Source organism: Oncorhynchus keta, chromosome 28, assembly GCF_023373465.1.
Source record: "Oncorhynchus keta strain PuntledgeMale-10-30-2019 chromosome 28, Oket_V2, whole genome shotgun sequence".
In the NCBI taxonomy this organism is placed as follows: Eukaryota; Metazoa; Chordata; class Actinopteri; order Salmoniformes; family Salmonidae; genus Oncorhynchus; species Oncorhynchus keta.
The window spans coordinates 35,816,036-35,834,979 of NC_068448.1; the positions used below are offsets into that span (position 1 = coordinate 35,816,036).

At 42.6% G+C, this 18,944-nt stretch overlaps 1 protein-coding gene across 1 annotated transcript in view; it reads right to left on the reverse strand.

The window, feature by feature from the left end:
* The window catches only part of prex1 (phosphatidylinositol-3,4,5-trisphosphate-dependent Rac exchange factor 1), a 111,868-nt gene that overhangs the window by 32,937 nt on the left and 59,987 nt on the right, over positions 1-18,944 (reverse strand). The window contains exons 12-17 of the mRNA XM_035740970.2: positions 17,238-17,341; positions 15,265-15,314; positions 9,912-9,987; positions 9,693-9,765; positions 2,493-2,638; positions 280-372 (exon numbers count right to left, since the gene is read on the reverse strand). Of these exons, the coding sequence (XP_035596863.1) occupies positions 280-372; positions 2,493-2,638; positions 9,693-9,765; positions 9,912-9,987; positions 15,265-15,314; positions 17,238-17,341 (542 nt within the window). The remainder of the gene's footprint in view (positions 1-279; positions 373-2,492; positions 2,639-9,692; positions 9,766-9,911; positions 9,988-15,264; positions 15,315-17,237; positions 17,342-18,944) is intronic.

Genomic DNA, 18,944 nt, shown 5'->3' on the forward strand with positions numbered 1-18,944 from the left:
CACGCACACGTAAGCACACACGAGCACGTAAGCACACACACAAAGAGCTGGGATGTCGTGTTGTGGCGTGTGGTGGCATTGAGGAGAATGTGAGCAGGCATGTCTAATGTAATACGGCTGATCTGATCCCCACACTGAGAATAGATGCCCTGAAGAGAGTGACAGAACCACCAGCGCCTGAATCACTGGGACTAATGGACTCTGTCAGTGAGAAGGAAGAAGCACAGACGTGTGTGTTGTCTGTGTGTGTGTGTGTGTGTGTGTATGTAGACTCCTCACCTCGGCGTGAGAGCCCCTGGTGACAGACTTCACCACGATGGCCTTGTTCTTCTCCTCGATTTCAAAGCCGTAGTCCTCCTCCTCAGGGTGGATCTGTGGGGAGAGAAACAAACAACATCGACCAAGGAGCTTGGAAGGCATTGATTGACATTGACTAATTCCTTCATCCATTGCGCAAAATGAAGGAACCAACAAAATCTGGACATTTTGTCTGGCAATCATTGTGCTTGTCAATGACAACCGAATGACACAATGGCAATGAACAGACCTGTGTCAAATGCATACTTCACATGTGGGTTTATTTGGGACGATTCCATTACCGAGCACTAACAAGCACACGGTGGGGGTTATCTCCCTACTGCAGAGTTGTGATAAGATGGCTATCGTTAACGCCCGTCTGAGGAGACTGCTACAAGGAGAAAGACTAAACAATGGGCTCTGCAGCATCAAGGAGCTGTGTGTGTGTGTGTGTGTGTGTGTGTGTGTGTGTGTGTGTGTGTCTATCACTTCAGTCATAGCTGTCTGGAATGGGAAGGATTAGCATTTGAGCTAATCATCAGGGATGGGGCGTCTCCTAGGCAAAATAAAAATGGTCCACTTCCTCGTTCGTTCTGCTAACGAAACGCTTAGAAAAGCTAATACACTTATGTTAGCTGGACACAACGTAACTCGATGCAGCTCCCAGTTTCCCACCCTTTTCTGAGGTGGGTTTGTCCTTTTACTCTCATTCTTCTAGCACCAGTTGGTTGATGTCACAGCGGAGAGTCGCACGGTGTTGATGCATCGATCAAGAGAGACCAAGAGCGCGAGAGGAAGGGACCGAGAGAGAGAAAGAGTGTGAGAGAGAGAACATTAGATGAAGAGAAACTAATATAGAAAGAGTGAAAGAGGGAGAGCGTGAGAAGGAGAGAGAGAGAGCGAGAGAGAATGTGAGAAGGAGAGAGAGTGAGAGTGGGGAGAGAGAGAGAGAATGTGAGGAGAGATGGAGAGCCACACAGGCAAGGCTGTCTCAGACACACAAAATCAACAGTCGAACAGAGACACCGCCATGTTCCTTTCTGCTGTGGATCCTACTTTCCAAATAAAAGCTTTTCTTCAGAGTGCTTGGGGGGGTCCTTTATGGCAACAAACGGACATGTCCAATCAAGGCTGAGATGGTTAAAGGTCAGAGAGACATTTCTGGCAGGCCTTCGGAGAGCTTTGTAATTAGCCTCTTCACACACAGTAGGGGGGTATGTCAAGTCTAACTGCAGCTCACGCATGGAAGCATGTATGTGATGGTTCCTCTTTGAGGACCATCTTCTTCAAAAAGTCTCCACCACATCCTCCTATGCATTTCAACCGAACTCATGAGCGTTTGTGGGTGTCGATACGTGACATTCCTTACATATTGTCGATTATATTTATTTCTTAGCCTTTTAGCATTCAAACGGAACAAATGTTAGCAATTGTTTTCAGTTTGACTACGGGCAAACCATCAAACTGATCTCATCAGTTTAAAATGGTTCTTCCTGATGCTCGCCTCCTATGAGACCTCCACACACACACACACACACACACACACACACACACACACACACACACACACACACACACACACACACACACACACACACACACGATCTGTAAAAGACAACTGCCATTAATACGCTGTTGGATCAGAAGGACTTCAAAGCCCTGTCTCGTCTTCAAAGGCGTGAGGAGGAGATTTTTGAGCTGCAACAGCCACGGGGGATGAGACATCTTCAAGTGCTCTCTGAGACTCACATCCAGATGTGGTTCACGCCGTCACGTGTACGCCCAGGCCTTGTGGAGCGGAGGACAGGACATGGCTGTTTCTGGGGAAGTCGAAAACCTAGTCCTCTAAATAACACTGAGTGGTAGCTTATTGGTACAGCAGTGGATAAACCATGCAATGAATTACTGGCAAATAATTCTGTATAGTGCTGTTATGATCATACACAGATGCAGGTGTTCATTTATGTGCAAGTGTGTGTTCATGCCTGTGTTTACTTACATTCATGCGTGTGTGTGTGTACTGTATAATGTTCATGCATGTAAGTGTGTGTGTACATTCATGTGTGTGTGAGTATACGTTTGTGTGTGTTCATGTGTGTTTGGGTGTACACGTTCATGTGTGTGTGTGTATACGTTTGTGTGTGTTCATGTGTGTTTGGGTGTACACGTTCATGTGTGTGTGTAGTCACGCTCACCACCAGGGACTTGGCCAGGATGTTCTCAATGAGCTTGAAGTCATTGCGTTGCAGCTGCTTGCTCTTGGAACTCGTGCCCTCCATCTCCTCGTCGGCATAGAAACGGAAGAACTGCGATTCGTCTTTGAACTCGCTCTTCTCCAGGACTGTGAGAAAGAAAGGGAAAAGAAAAGAGAGAAGTGGTGAGCTAAAGAGAAATGTGGGTCACAGCAGCTTCAAGTAAAGTCTGCTTCTGAAAAGGAATGGCACCTTATTCCCTATTTAGTGCACTACCACTGGTCAAAAGTAGGGCTATATATATAAATAATACACCTTTAGCCACATACTACCACTGGTCAAAAGTAGGGCTATATATATATAAATAATACACCTTTAGCCACATACTACCACTGGTCAAAAGTAGGGCTATATATATAAATAATACACCTTTAGCCACATACTACCACTGGTCAAAAGTAGGGCTATATATATAAATAATACACCTTTAGCCACATACCACCACTGGTCAAAAGTAGGGCTGGATATATATATATATATAAATAATACACCTTTAGCCACATACTACCATCAAAATATATATATATAAATAATACACCTTTAGCCACATACTACCACTGGTCAAAAGTAGGGCTGATATATATATATATATAAAAATACACCTTTAGCCACATACTACCACTGGTCAAAAGTAGGGTAATATATATAAATAATACACCTTTAGCCACATACTACCACTGGTCAAAAGTAGGGTAATATATATAAATAATACACCTTTAGCCACATACTACCACTGGTCAAAAGTAGGGTAATATATATAAATAATACACCTTTAGCCACATACTACCACTGGTCAAAAGTAGGGTAATATATATAAATAATACACCTTTAGCCACACACTACCACTGGTCAAAAGTAGGGCTAATATATATAAATAATACACCTTTAGCCACACACTACCACTGGTCAAAAGTAGGGCAATATATATATATATATATAAATAATACACCTTTAGCCACATACTACCACTGGTCAAAAGTAGGGCTATATATATATATAAATAATACACCTTTAGCCACATACTACCACTGGTCAAAAGTAGGGCAATATATATAAATAATACACCTTTAGCCACACACTACCACTGGTCAAAAGTAGGGTAATATATATAAATAATACACCTTTAGCCACATACTACCACTGGTCAAAAGTAGGGTAATATATATAAATAATACACCTTTAGCCACATACTACCACTGGTCAAAAGTAGGGCTATATATATAAATAATACACCTTTAGCCACATACCACCACTGGTCAAAAGTAGGGCTGGATATATATATATATATAAATAATACACCTTTAGCCACATACTACCACTGGTCAAAAGTAGGGCTATATATATAAATAATACACCTTTAGCCACATACTACCACTGGTCAAAAGTAGGGCTATATATATAAATAATACACCTTTAGCCACATACTACCACTGGTCAAAAGTAGGGCTATATATATAAATAATACACCTTTAGCCACATACTACCACTGGTCAAAAGTAGGGCTGGATATATATATATATATATATATAAATAATACACCTTTAGCCACATACTACCACTGGTCAAAAGTAGGGCTGGATATATATATATATATAAATAATACACCCGTAGCCACATACTACCACTGGTCAAAAGTAGGGCTGGATATATATAAATAAATATTACACCTTTAGTCACCTACTTGGACATTCATTCACAGGCAAGTGACTAGAGCTGCTAATTCAACACAGGTTGGGGTGAAATACTTGCTTAAAGGTTGCAGTGTGTGTGTAAGTTATATAATTTCCTAGGATATACCAAGGAAATGCCAGTGGAAACATTACCGTCAATTCTTTCACTCAGGTAACCCAACCCCACTGTCATTCATCAGAAAGGGACCATGTGTGTGTGTGCTTGTTACTCAAAAAAGGACAGACGGCTTTAAATGTCTGTGTTTTCATAGCCATGTTGGAAGGACACACTGTTCTCCTCTCTGATCCTGTCCCTCTCAATCTTTCCATGAAAACAGCTTCCCCAGTTTTTCCATGACTAGAGAGCGCACTGTGCACTTGGAGTCTGATGCCATGTTATTGTATCGAGCCAACAGTGGTCGATGGTGGCTGTGACAGGTGTCAGTCTGTCGGTCTCTCTGTCAGAGTGAAGGGTTGTAAAGAACAGTGGTATCTGGGGTAAAGGCACACAGCTGTATGGGAGACCATCTGGTAGGCCAAGCGGAACCAAATCAGTCAAACGGATTTGTGCTGCACACACACAGTCCGGCACTATGCCAAAACAATTAAGCCTCGGGGGCATTTCCAATCGGTCAGATGGTAAATCCTTTGAATACCTTTAATACCACCTATTCAAGTCATCAAGAAACTCCCACTATACACACACATACCCAACCCACAGAGAGAGAGAGACACGCACACTACCACTGACACTAAATGGGTGTCCCATTGAAATTGGTGACTGCTGTTATGAGTGTGAATTCATTTGGGGAAGTGAATACCACAGGAAAGCTCTGAACCCTTGAATAGCGTCTGTTACTTATAGCGGCGTTCCCCTGCTATTACATAAAGCAGACAATGTTGATGTTGGTCTGCAGCCTTTCATTGTATGAAGCTCCGCCTAAGATGAAATATTTAGGAGAAACACTGCGTTGCTTGATGTACAGTACACAGAGAGAGAGAGAGACAGACAGAGAGAGAGAGAGACAGAGAGACACAGAGTGACAGAGAGACACAGAGAGAGACAGAGAGAGAGAGAGACAGGAGAGAAAGGAGAATGATACAGGGACTGAGAGCATGTGCACGAGAGAAAGAGGGAGGGGACGAAAGGAAAAGGGAGGGAGGGGACGAAAGGAAAAGGGACAGAGAGAATGTGCTTATGAGGAAGTGGGTGAAAGAGAGGTTAAGAGAAAGAACACAGACATACTGACTGAGCTGGGGCATGTGAAGGGACAGCTGAGGTGAGAAGAGACATGCTATGCACTCAGCAGGCAGAGAAGAGACGTGTGAACTTGAAAAGGAGAACTAGCCAGCAGATGGCATCGGGAGGTGTGTGTGTGTGTCAATACTGTATTAGTGTGTGTGTGTGAGATTGTGTGTGTGTCTACTAAACTCAGCAAAAAAAAAAAAGAAACTGCACTTTCAGGAGGACCCTGTCTTTCAAAGATAATTCGTAAAAATTCAAATAACTTCACAGATCTTCATTGTAAAGGTTTTCAACACGGTTTCCCATGCTTGTTCAATGAACCATACACAATTAATGAACATGCACCTGTGGAACGGTCGCTAAGATACTAACAGCTTACAGACGGTAGACACAGATCTTCAGACAGACAGACAGACTTGTTCAATGACATACACAGACAGACAGACTGTGGAAGACAGCTAAGATACTAACAGCTTACAGACGGTAGGCAATTTAGGTCACAGTTATGAAAACTTAGGACACTAAAGAGGCCTTTCTACTGACTACTGAAAAACACCAAAAGAAAGATGCCCAGGGTCCCTGCTCATCTGCGTGAATGTGCCTTAGGCATGCTGCAAGGAGGCATGAGGACTGCAGATGTGGCCACGGCAATAAATTGCAATGTCCGTACTGTGAGATGCCTAAGGCAGCGCTACAGGGAGACGGACAGCTGATCGTCCTCGCAGTGGCAGACCACGTGTAACAACACCTGCACAGGATCGGTACATCCGAACATCACACCTGCGGGACAGGTACAGGACGGCAACAACAACTGCCAGAATTACAGCAGGAACGCACAATCCCTCCATCAGTAATCAGACTGTGCGCAATAGGCTGAGAGAGGCTGGACTGAGGGCTTGGAGGCCTGTTGTAAGGCAGGTCGTCACCAGACATCACCCGAAACAATGTTGCCTATGGGCACAAACTCACCATCGCTGGACCAGACAAGAAAAGTGCTCTTCACTGACGAGTCGCATTTTTTTCTCACCAGGGGTGATGGACAGATGTGTTTATCATCAAATGAATGAGCGTAACACCGATGCCTGTACTCTGGAGCGGGATCGAATTTGAGGTGGAGAGTCCGTCATGGTCTGGGGCGGTGTGTCACAGCATCATCGGACTGAGCTTGTCGTCATTGCAGGCAATCTCAACGCTGTGCGTTACAGGGAAGTCATCCTCCTCCCTCATGTGGTACCCTTCCTACAGGCTCATACTGACATGACCCTCCAGCATGACAATGCCAACAGTCATACTGCTCGTTCTGTGTGTAATTTCCTGCAAGACAGGAATGTCAGTGTTCTGCCATGGCCAGCGAAGAGCCGTCATCTCAATCCCATTGAGCACATCTGGGATCTGTTGGATCGGAGGGTGAGGGCTAGGGCCATTCCCCCCAGAAATATCCAGGAACTTGCAGGTGCCTTGGTGGAAGAGTGGGGTAACATCTCACACCAAGAACTAGCAAATCTGGTGCAGTCCATGAGGAGGAGATGCACTGCAGTACTTAATGCAGCTGGTGGCCACAGCTGTTGACCCCCCCCCTTTGTTCAGAGAGACATTATTCCATTTCTGTTAGTCACGTCTGTGGAACTTGTTCAGTTTATGTCTCAGTTGTTGAATCTTTATACGTTCAGACAAATATTTACACATGTTAAGTTTGCTGAAAATAAACGCAGTTGACAGTGAGAGGACGTTTCTTTTTTTGCTGAGTTTATAAGTGTGTGTGTATATGCGTAGGACGTATAGTAGATTGTGCTGGTTTGAGGGCATTCAAAGTTCACAAGGATATAGCTGGCAAACTATGGAAGGTCCAGCCTAGTTCAAATCAGAATGAGCCCTGCACTCACCATTGTTTCACTGGTGAGCAGAACATTCAGTCTGGTTTAACCAGGCTAAGGAAAGAGGGTTCCGTGGTTCAATTCTGCGACCCAGACTGCGACCGTGGAAATGCCAAGGAACACTGCAAATACTGTTGATGTTGACAACAGTGTGGTCTGATTGTAGTTTATGGTCATTGGACTTGAATCCATCGTATGGATGTGGGAAAACTTTTTACAGTCGTGGCCAACAGTTTAGAGAAAGACAAATATTAATTTCCACAAAGTTTGCTGCTTCAGTGTCTTTAGATATTTTTGTCAGATGTTACTATGGAATACTGAAGTATAATTACAAGCATTTCATAAGTGTCAAAGGCTTTTATTGACAATTACATGAAGTTGATGCAAAGAGTCAATATTTGCAGTGTTGACCCTTCTTTTTCAAGACCTCTGCAATCCACACTGGCATGCTGTAAATTAACTTCTGGGCCACACTGATGGCAGCCCATTCTTGCATAATCAATGCTTGGAGTTTGTCAGAATTTGGGTTTTTGTTTGTCCACCCGCCTCTTGAGGATTGACCACAAGTTCTCAATGTTTTGTTCCCCGAGCCACTTAGTTATCACTTTTGCCTTATGGCAAGGTGCTCCGTCATGCTGGAAAAGGCATTGTTCGTCACCAAACTGTTTCTGGATGGTTGGGAGAAGTTGCTCTCTGGGTACCATTCTATATACATGGCTGAGTTCTTAGGCAAATTGTGAGTGAGCCCACTTCCTTTGGCTGAGAAGCAACCCCACACATGAATGGTCTCAGGATGCTTTACTGTTGGCATGACACAGGACTAATGGTAGCGCTCACCTTATCTTCTCCGAACAAGCTTTTTTCCGGATGCTCCAAACAATCGGAAAGGGGATTCATCAGAGAAAATTACTTTACCCCAGTCCTCAGTAATCCAATCCCTGTACCTTTTGCAGAATATCAGTCTGTCCCTGATGGTTTTCCTGGAGAGAAGTGGCTTCTTTGCTGCCCTTCTTGACATCAGGCCATCCTCCAAAAGCCTTCGCCTCACTGTACGTGCAGATGCACTCAACTGCCTGCTGCCATTCCTGAGCAAGCTCTCTACTAGTGGTGCCCCGATCGCGGGGAAGGAGACTGTCCTGGCGCTTGCTGGACTTTCTTGGGTGCCCTGAAGCCTTCTTCACAACAATTGAACAGCTCTCCTTGAGGTTCTTGATGATGCGATAAATGGTTGATTTAGGTGCAATCTTACTGGCAGCAATATCCTTGCCTGTGAAGCCCTTTTTTGTGCAAAGCAATGATGACGGCACGTGTTTCCTTGCAGGTAACCATGGTTGACAGAAGAACAATGATTCCAAGCACCACCCTCCTTTTGAAGCTTCCAGTCTGTTATTCAAACTAAATCAGCTTGACAGAGTGATCTCCAGCCTTGTCCTCGTCAACACTCACAGCTGTGTTAGCGAGAGAATCACTGACATGATGTCAGCTGGTCCTTTTGTGACAGGGCTGAAATGCTGTGGAAATGTTTGGGGGGAGGGATTCAGTTCATTTGCATGGCAAAGAGGGACTTTGCAATTCATCTGATCACTCTTCATAACATTCTGGAGTATGCAAATTGCCATCATACAAACTGAGGCAGCAGACTTTGTGAAAATGTATATTTGTGTCATTCTAAAAACCTTTGGCCACGACTGTACGTGTACCGACTCACTGTCATAATTTGGGCACGTGGAATTTTCACTTCATCAATGCATGACTAAGTGAGAATTTGACATAAGTGGAAGTTAGGGTTCGTCCCAAAGTGAATAGGAACACCTTTCAAGTGACAGTTACAGTATGACAGTTAGGAAAAATGCAATAATCTAGTGTTACTGGTTTACAAGAAAACAACCGTACAGGAATGACAACTGACACCTACTGAGGAAGGAATTGGTTAACGTGGAATGTTATGTTTTGAATACAACATGATTAATAACCAAATCTAATAACAAGGAGTAAGTAGTATTATGTACTCTGGCGAAAATCAGAGAAACACTTGAACCCAAGCAGCAGAAACTTCTTGCAAAAGTGGTCAAATAAGGACTAGTTTTGCAGACACAATTTTCCTTGTGGCTGTAAAAGCATTGTAGCATGGTGTGTGTGTGTGTGTGTATATACAGTGTATCACTCAGTGATGTGTAACATGTGTTGGCATAAATGAATTCTATGAAATTATGTTGCAGTCCCCGACCATCGGCTCAGGGGAATTATAAGCCTGAAGAAAAATGTTACGCAATATCCCCGATGTACTGTATGTCATTCAGTCACGTGACGTGTGTAACACATGGAACACGTGACGCGTGTGTGCTGCACTGACCGTGGTGCATGAAGCCATTGTTGCACAGTCCAACCCCCAACGTCACCGCATCCTCACGTGTGGAACAGTCACCCTGGGAAACAGAATGGAGGTACAAATCAAGCTTAGACTTGTTGTTTTCACCTCTTAGACACCGTGGGGAGCACGGCTGGGGCCGCCACTCCAGTGTGTGTGTGTGTGTGTGTGTGTTGCGTGTGCTCCTGTGTGTGTACACTGTACCTGTGACAGAAGCCAGTCAACCAGTTTGCTGGCAGGCACCACAGACTTGAAGGTTTTTAAATGGTGGTCTCTGTCCCTGCAAGGGAGAATGAGACGGAGGGAATAAGGATATGGTTTCACAGCTAAATGCATCAAAAACACATTCAAGCAAGCAGGTGCACACAAAAGACATTTCCCAGAACCTTAAAGATGTTATTAAATGACATGAAGAAAATGACATTATGCCTTATAGAATTTTTTTTTTTTAAACGTTTAAAATAACTTTATTAACTAAAATAGGAATAACTTACACCACCACCATTTTATTTATATTCAGAGGCATCAAAAAATACATTATATAAAAAGAGTTTATGATTTCCACATCAAAACATATACAATTACAGGTTTGGAAATCTAGTTCACCCTAAGGCGGTGGTTGGGTTTTAGCAGAAGTCCCTAAGCAAACTGACTTCATGTAACAGCACATTGTTTTCACTCATTTTCCTCACATTTTAAAATGCTGTGAGCCATTTGGATAGCAACATAACTAAATATTCACGAGTCAAGACATCCAGACAGAGCACAATTCAAACAATTTCCAACATGTAGAAAAGGATCTGAGCGATCATGGAGTACGGGCCTAGATAGGCTATGGCAGAAAAACATACTTTTAATTTTCCGTTTTCCTTCGACAAGCAATTAAATAAGGCATATTCTGTATTACTTGTGTCTGTTAACAATGTTAGAAATAAATCAAATCTGTCACATATTAAAACCAAAATACCCTTTAAAACGAAAGCTTAAGATGTGTGCAGTAGCTTAAAAAATGTTCAAGAAATTGTAAACTTCCTAGAGTATGAATCTTGAAGTTCAGATCCACATGTCGGATTGCATGCAAGCCAGCTATCGTCATTTGTGCATTTTGTCTTTTCATATGTTGTCATTCATTTCTCTCATTTGGCCCTTTCTTTCCCCATTAGGATAGTACACTGTACAAAACATTAGGAACGCCTGCTCTTTCCACAACAGACTGACCAGGTGACAGCTATGATCCATTTCAATCAGTGTAGATGAAGGGGAGGAGACAGGATAAAACTTTTTTTTTTTTTAATTAAGTCTTGAGAGAATTGAGACATGGATTGTGTACGTGTGCCATTCAGAGAGTGAATGGGCAAGACAAAAGATTGAAGTGCCTTTGAACGGTGTACGGTAGTAGGTGCCAGGCGCACGAGCTTGAGTGTGTCAAGAACTACAGCGCTGCTAGGTCTTTCACACTCAACAGTTACCCGTGTGCATCAAGAAGGGTCCACCACCCAAAGACATAAAGCACACTTGACACAACGGAGGGAAGCCCTGGAGTCAACATGACACCTTGTAGGGTCCATGCCCTGACAAATTGAGGCAGTTCTGAGGGTAAAAGAGGGTGAGACTCAATATTAGGAAGGTGTTCCAAAATGTTTTGTTCAAGACGGAGAGATTAAGTGTTGTAGGGCGCACAGAGGGAAGTTCGGGTGCTGGGGGGTGTTGCAGCACCCACTGATATATTGAAATAACTTTGCCCAAAATTACATTACTCCCGTCTGAACAGACATGAATAAAACTATTCAAAATACTACACCAGGGAGCATCATTTAGCAGTGGATTAAATTGGATCACAAGTACTTACAGTCGGGAAGATCACAATTTGGGCAGCACGCACGCCAAATATAGAACAGCTTATTGCGTTGTGGCCATAGAAGGATTTTGGAACCTCTAACCCTGGCACTTTTACTGTTAAACTCAAAGGGTACACTATCAATGGCTGCCAGTCCTGACTTGAATGAGTTCGCTTTTTCAGTTCTGCCCACAAATTCTCTATAGGCTTGAGGTCAGGGCTTTGTGATGGCCACTCCAATACCTTGAATGTGTTGTCCTTAAGCCATTTTGCCACAACTTTGGAAGTATGCTTGGGGTCATTGTCCATTTGGAAGACCCATTTCTCGACCAAGCTTTAACTTCATGACTGATGTCTTCAGATGTTGCTTCAATATATCCACATCATGTCCCTCCTCATGATGCCATCTACTTTGTGAAGTGCACCAGTCCCTCCTGCAGCAAAGCACCCACACAACATGATGCTGCCATCCCCGTGCTTCGCGCTTGGTATGGTGTTCTTCGGCTTACAAGCCTCCCCATTTAACCTCCAATATGACCAAACAGTTCTATTTTTGTTTCATCAGACCAGAGGACATTTCTACAAAAAGTACCATCTTTGTCCCCATGTGCAGTTGCAAACCATAGTCTGGCTATTTTATGGCAGCTTTGGAGCAGTGGCTTCGACTTTGCTGAGCTGCCTTTCAGGTTATGTCGATATAGGACTCGTTATACTGTGGATATAGATACTTTTGTACCGGTTTCCTACAGCACCTTCACAAGGTCCATTGCTGTTGTTCTGGGATTGATTTGATTCTGTCTCTAGGAGACAGAATGCGTCTCCTTCCTGAGCGGTATGATGGCTGCGTGGTCCAATGGCGTTTATACTTGCGTACTATTGTTTGCAAAGATTAACGTGGTACCTTCAGGCATTTAGAAATTGATCCCAAGGATGAACCAGACTTGTGGAGGTCTACAATTATTTTTCTGAGGTCTTGGCTGATTTCTTTTGATTTTCCCATGATGTCAAGCAAAGAGGCACTGAGTTTGAAGGTAGGCCTTAAAATACATCCACAGGTACACCTCCAATTTAATCCACCGCTAAATGATGCTCCCTGGTGTAGTATTTTGAATAGTTTTATTCACGTCTGTTCAGACGGGAGTAATGTAATTATGTCAATTAGCCTATCAGAAGATTCTAAAGCCATTATTTTCTGGAATTTTCCAAGCTGTTTAAAGGCACTGTCAATTTAGTGTATGTAACCGTCTGACCCACTGGAATTGTGATACAGTGAAATAGTCTGTCTGTTAACAATAGTTGGAAAAATTACTTGTGTCCTGCACAAAGCAGACGTCCTAACAGACTTGCCAAAACTATAGTTTGTTAACAAGACATTTTTGGAGTGGTTGAAACATTTACGTTGGAGTCATTAAAACTCGTTTCCATCATCTTACGACTTCAACAGTACCTTCCAAAATCTCCTGTGTGTTTCTATGGGCAGGTAACTTTTTCTAACACAGAACATGAGCATTAGCAGTAGCTTTTGAGCATCTGTTCAATCGAGCCTAGAAGCAGCTACAGTTACAATGTCGGCACAATGATATTATGATACAGTGACTAATAAGTGAAATCATTTGTCTGTAAACAATTGTATTGTATCATGCACAGAGTAGATTTCCTAACCGACTTGCCAAAACTAGTTTGTTGAGAAGAAATTTGTGGAGTTGTTGAAAAATAAGTTTTAAAGACTCCAACCTAAGTGCATGTAAACTTCTGACTTCAACTGTAGTAGTACACTTATCATAGTTGGGATTTAGTCCAGAGAAACTTGAAAATGTATCCAGTTCGCCAATAAGGGCCTTCAAGTTTGAAGATTTAGGACTCAAATGAAAACTTGAATGATCGGCGTTCATTGATACTTTTCTATGTACTCCATACATTCTTTGGCCCTTAAAATCTTATGTGATTAGATGTTTATATTTATCAGTTCAATGGCCATAATAAATATGGCAACCTTGTTTTACGCCTCTTGACAATTCAAAGTTCAGAGAACTTACGTTTTTATTTTTATTTTACATGACTTTCACCCATTTTATGAGAGATAATCCAAAATTGAAAAAAAATCCAGGCACTTAAATATTCTAGACATACTGAAGGCTTTCTCTGAGACGTGACCTTTATTTTAACATAGGATTGTTTTACACGAGTTTTGCCCATCTTATTGAGAGAATCTCCAAAGTTGGAAAAATCCGGGCACATTAAGATTCTAGACATACCGTATCAAAGGATTCTCAAAATCAGCTATAAAAATATTCCTGGTTTCCTTGTATTCTCAATAGTTTTCAATTATTTCTAGTAGTTGTCTAATGTCTCCAGTATATCTTCCCTTCACGAATCGAGTCTGATTGCTTTGAATAATGTCCGGTAATGTCCAATGCATACAGCACCTGTTGTGTTGTTGACACACAAGTGTTGTGTGAAAGCTCAGGTCAGTGGGTGTACTACCAGTGACATTTATTTCGAGTTGCTGTGAACTTCTAGGGAATGGCTGCCTGAATTGCATAGGAGATGGTAAAAGCTGATCCCTAGACTGATTTAGGATCAGGTATTTCTTCATCCCCCTAAAAGGATAAGATTAGGATTTGGGGTAGAGAAATAAAGATAGCTTTTTGTCACATAAATCTGTAGTTTGTGGTAACTCCTACCATCTAAACTAGGCTCTTCTTGTAGAGGAAGCAGATAAGCGAATCAGGAAGCTCTGAAAATAAATTGGATGGTTGGGTCACGTGAACGGCGGAACGTTTGGAGAACATTATCATTGTGTTCGCCTGTGAATCTCAATGTGGTGAATTATGTATAGGGTGTATCTCTACTGCCCTAATGTATGAATGATGGCACACTGACCCAAATGGGATATTAAATGAGAGTGAGGTGCTTTGTCACTCACAGGTACTATAATGATCATACAGCTGCATGGTCATGTTCAGTCGGTCACACCGTTGCACAATGTTTTGCAATGGAAAACAAAAAGCTGTGTCCGTAATTAAAACCTTGTACGACCCAGTTAACGATAGCCATTCAGAACTGGCAGGCCGGTAATCACAAAACTACATTGCAAATAGCAAACGCGTCCAACAGTGTTACATAATGTGAGAGTGGCAGGCCGACATATTTTTATCAGTGTGATTTTTTCCAAACCCCTGATGTTTTGTCTGAAATGACAGGACACCCTGGCAACAACAATCAGTGCCCCAGAGCAAAAGGGAAAGGCGTTGGCACTGTGTGTGTCTTGATTTGCTTGACGTCCTTTCTCCAATTCCAGTGCTACTGGTGAAGGTGACTTGTGGGGTAAAATTAAGATTGATGGAGTGCTGTGTTTGTCAAGGGAGGTGGGACGGGAGAGTAAATGAGTGCGTGGGTTGGGTGTGCGTGCTGATTATGTACTTCAACAAAAATCATGTTAAATACATTTGTCTGACTCAGCAAGGCCGACGTTCAGGTTTGCTTACACGCGACTGCCGCCCTCTCAGAGCAGCGGACACAACGAGATGCGGACGGTTGCCAGATTAGGCGCGGGGAGGGAAAGGTGTGAATGGCAGCAGCACTCATGTTTGTTCAGTCATTCATAGATGGCGGTGTGGGCTGAATATGAATCCTGTATGAATATGCATACGGATGCACCTGGACAGAGGGGGAGGGGGAGGAGGAGGAGGAGAAAGGGTGAGGAGGAGGGATACCTACTTGACAACAGGGGTGAACAGGCTGTGAAGGCGACAGTAGAGCCTCACACCCTACGGGAAGAAGAGAAAGAACGAGATTTGATTCACTGTATCCTCAACGGGAAAGCCTCAAACTCAGGGGCAATTCCACAAAGGAAAACCCCGGAATGAGTAGGTGTGTCCAAACTTTTGACTGGTACTGTAAGTCTAATGTTTTCTTAGTCTCCCATTGACGTCAATGTATGACTATGTGACCATTTTACTTAAGAGACAGATAGGATTAACCCAGAGATTGCAAAAGCAGAAGCAGTTCTGTAGTATGTCGGCGAGAGACATCTGCCGGAAGTTGACTTCTTAAAAAGAGGTAATCAGTACATACATTTTTGGACTTTTAAATGAATGATATATAGCCATTGATTCTTGAATAATATAACTTATGAATGCCTAATAAACTTAGTTCAACTGTCTTATCATCATAACCCAACATATAAGTGTATCCCTTAGCTGTTTACCAGTTTAAGTGGGGGGGGGTGACAGCTTTGTTGTTTTTCTAATTGCAGATTGCCCGTTCGAAGTGATAGTTCACACCAAACAAATGTAAGTCAGTCAGATATGTACAGACATCAAAAGTATCACTAAGCTCTGATCTCTTGCCCTCCTCAAGTCCTACATCCCAGAACGACTTCGCAGATTTCTCTACATCTATGGCTATCGCTGCTAAGTGCACTATTGCTCTTTTTCCATTTGATATTTCAACAGGCTTGGAGTCAATTTAAATTTAAAATGAGATAATTGAGGATCCCACATTTTTCTCATAGGATTTGAAGTAGAATTGAAATGGAATTGACCCAAACCCTCATATATACTTTCTGAAGGCACTGCATTCACACCCCTGGACTTTTTCCACATGTTGTTGTGTTACAGGCTGAATTTAAAGTGGATTAAATTGAGATGTTTTTGTCGCTGGCCTACACACAATACCCCAGAATGTCAACGTGGAAATACGTTAAGACATTTCATCAAAAATGAAAAGCTGAAATGTCTAAAATGTGCTTAACAAGTCACATAAGTTGCATGGACTCACTCTTTGTGCAATAATAGTGTTTAACATGATTTTTGAATGACTACCTCATCTCTGTACCCCACACAATATCTGTAAGGTCCCTCCGTCGAGCAGTGAATTTCAATTCAACCACAAAGACCAGGGAGGTTTTCCAATGCCTTGTAAAGAAGGGCACCTATTGGTAAAAAAACAAAAAACAAAACACTGAATATCCCTTTGAGCCTGGAGAAGTTATTTACAGTTGGGATGGTGTATCAATACATCCAGTCACTACAAAGATACAGGCGTCCTTCCTAACTCAGTTGCTGGAGAGGAAGAAAACGGCTCAGGGATTTCACCATGAGGCCAATGGTGACTAAAACAGTTGCTCAAAGTTTAATGGCTGTGATAGGAGAAAACTGAGGATAGATCAAAAACAGCAAAATAACCTAATTGATAAGAGGAAAACCTATATTCACATGCTACTTTCCAACCAGAAACAGGGAGATTAATTCACCTTTCAGTAGGACAATAACCTAAAACACGAGGCCAAATATACACGGGTTGCTTACCAAGAAGACGGTGAATGTTGATGAGTGTCCGAGTTACAGTTTTGACTTAAATCTACTTGAAATTGTATAGCAAGACCTGAAAATGGTTGTCTCGCAAAGATCAACAACCAATTTGAAAGCGCTTTAATTTAATTTAGAAAAGATTACCGGGCAAAAGACTCACAGCTGTAATACAGAAAAGGGCTGTGAATACTTATTTATGTCCATTTGATATTTATGAATTTCATTTTCAATACATTCGCAAAAATCATGTTGTTTTCACTGTCATTGTGGGATATTGTGTGTAGATTGGGGACACAAAATATTTCTGTGCAACAAGATCATGTGGAATAAGTCAAGGAGTACGAATACTTTCGAAGGCACTGTAGAAAGATACGGTACCTTTGACATAATGTCCTCCATCTCGCTCCTGGCCTTATAGGTGCCGTCGTCGTAGCGGAAACGGTACAACACCTGCTCATTCTTGAACTGGTGCTTGTCGGACACTGAAATGTCAAGAAAGAAATAAGGAAGAAAGTGAGATGTCAACAAATGATTGGTGTAATAGTTAAACAGCCAGTGCAAGGGGAGACCCGTTGAGTCCAAAGGGGAAAATCGGTGTGCGGTTTTGAGATGCTGAGACTCGACACACACAGATCAACCAATGACCAAAGCATGAATCTCTCGCTCTCCTGCCTTCTTTCCCCGCAACCCTCTGCTGTCACGCTGAATCTCAGTCACCATTACCTGTCCCCCATCGCCTCCCCCCTTAAGGTCAGTGCCTAATGGGTGACAGCCCTGTCCCCCGGAGGCCAAAGCAATCACCGTCAGTGGCCTCCGCAATCCAACAACCCCCCTAATCCAGTCAGTGTTGTCTGTGGGCCTACTGAGCCACCGTAGGCGGTGTCAGAAATATGCAGGGGTCGCTCAGTTTCGGAGTGAGACGGCTTTCAAAATTCAAGTCTGTTATTGCCTTAGACAATTATTTTGTGTTTTCAACGCATAAATTGGGAGATTCTCACGGAATCTTGGTTTCGAAGATGAATTCTTTAAAAAGACTTGCATCAACAAGTCTTTTTATGGCTGATCTCTCATTAGCGCAACACCTTCTGAAATCTACAACCTAATATTTTTGATATCGCATTGAAACCTGACATATTTTCATAATGATGTGGCAAACCTGAAAGAACATAACCTATAGATTCTGCACATGCGTTTCAAAGCAAATCACTATTTTTCCCATTCATTAGATGAACATTAAATGAACACCTGTTGCGCTAATGATACACAGGTTTCGGAAAGGAGGTTGGTGATTTCGGTAATGACAGTAAGTATATTAAGACTGAGGTATGGATAATTTTTTTTTTACATTTAATGTTGAAAATAAATTAGATAACATTGGCACAATCATGGATTCAAGTTCAGTCAATTTCATTTCGCAGTGCTTCAAAAAGTACATGACATACGTAGGCTAAAAGAACGTAAACAACGCGTAGAAAAACACAACAGAGCTGAACACAGTTTCAGCTGCTCAAAAGAGAGTTTTGGCATCTGGTATGCTGGTACCACAGGACACAATTCTATCAGCCAGGTTTTTCCATCAGGAGCACCCTTTCCATGGGACGCCTCCGTGAAATTCCAGGTTACAAGCTTAAATCCTGGCATTTGGTTGCTCCTCTCATATGCTCCTCAGTACTGGGTCAAGGTGAACCCACGTGGCTGTATGCTGAAGACAGGCTGACAGCGATGGAAAGGACTCCACCCTGCCCCCACCGAGATAAATAACTCCCGTATGGAGGGTCCCCTGCTGGTTTCTACCTCCAAAGTGAGTTTCTTTTATTTCCCTGGTGTATTTACAAACTTAGTTCTCGCTGTAGTCTGTGTGAACCATTACGTCATTCTGGGTAAGGGTCTCGATCAACTCAGTCTTTTAAAAACTGGTGCTTTATGTTACAAATTTGTCTGGAGAAGTTTGAGAGGTGGTCCTGTTTGAGGTCCACCAGCTTTTCAATGGAGGTATGCCTCTTCTCAAGAAACCCATTCCTCATTTCTTTCTCTTCAGTGGACCCATCTTTGCATTTCTCTGTTATTGGTACAGATTTAGTGACC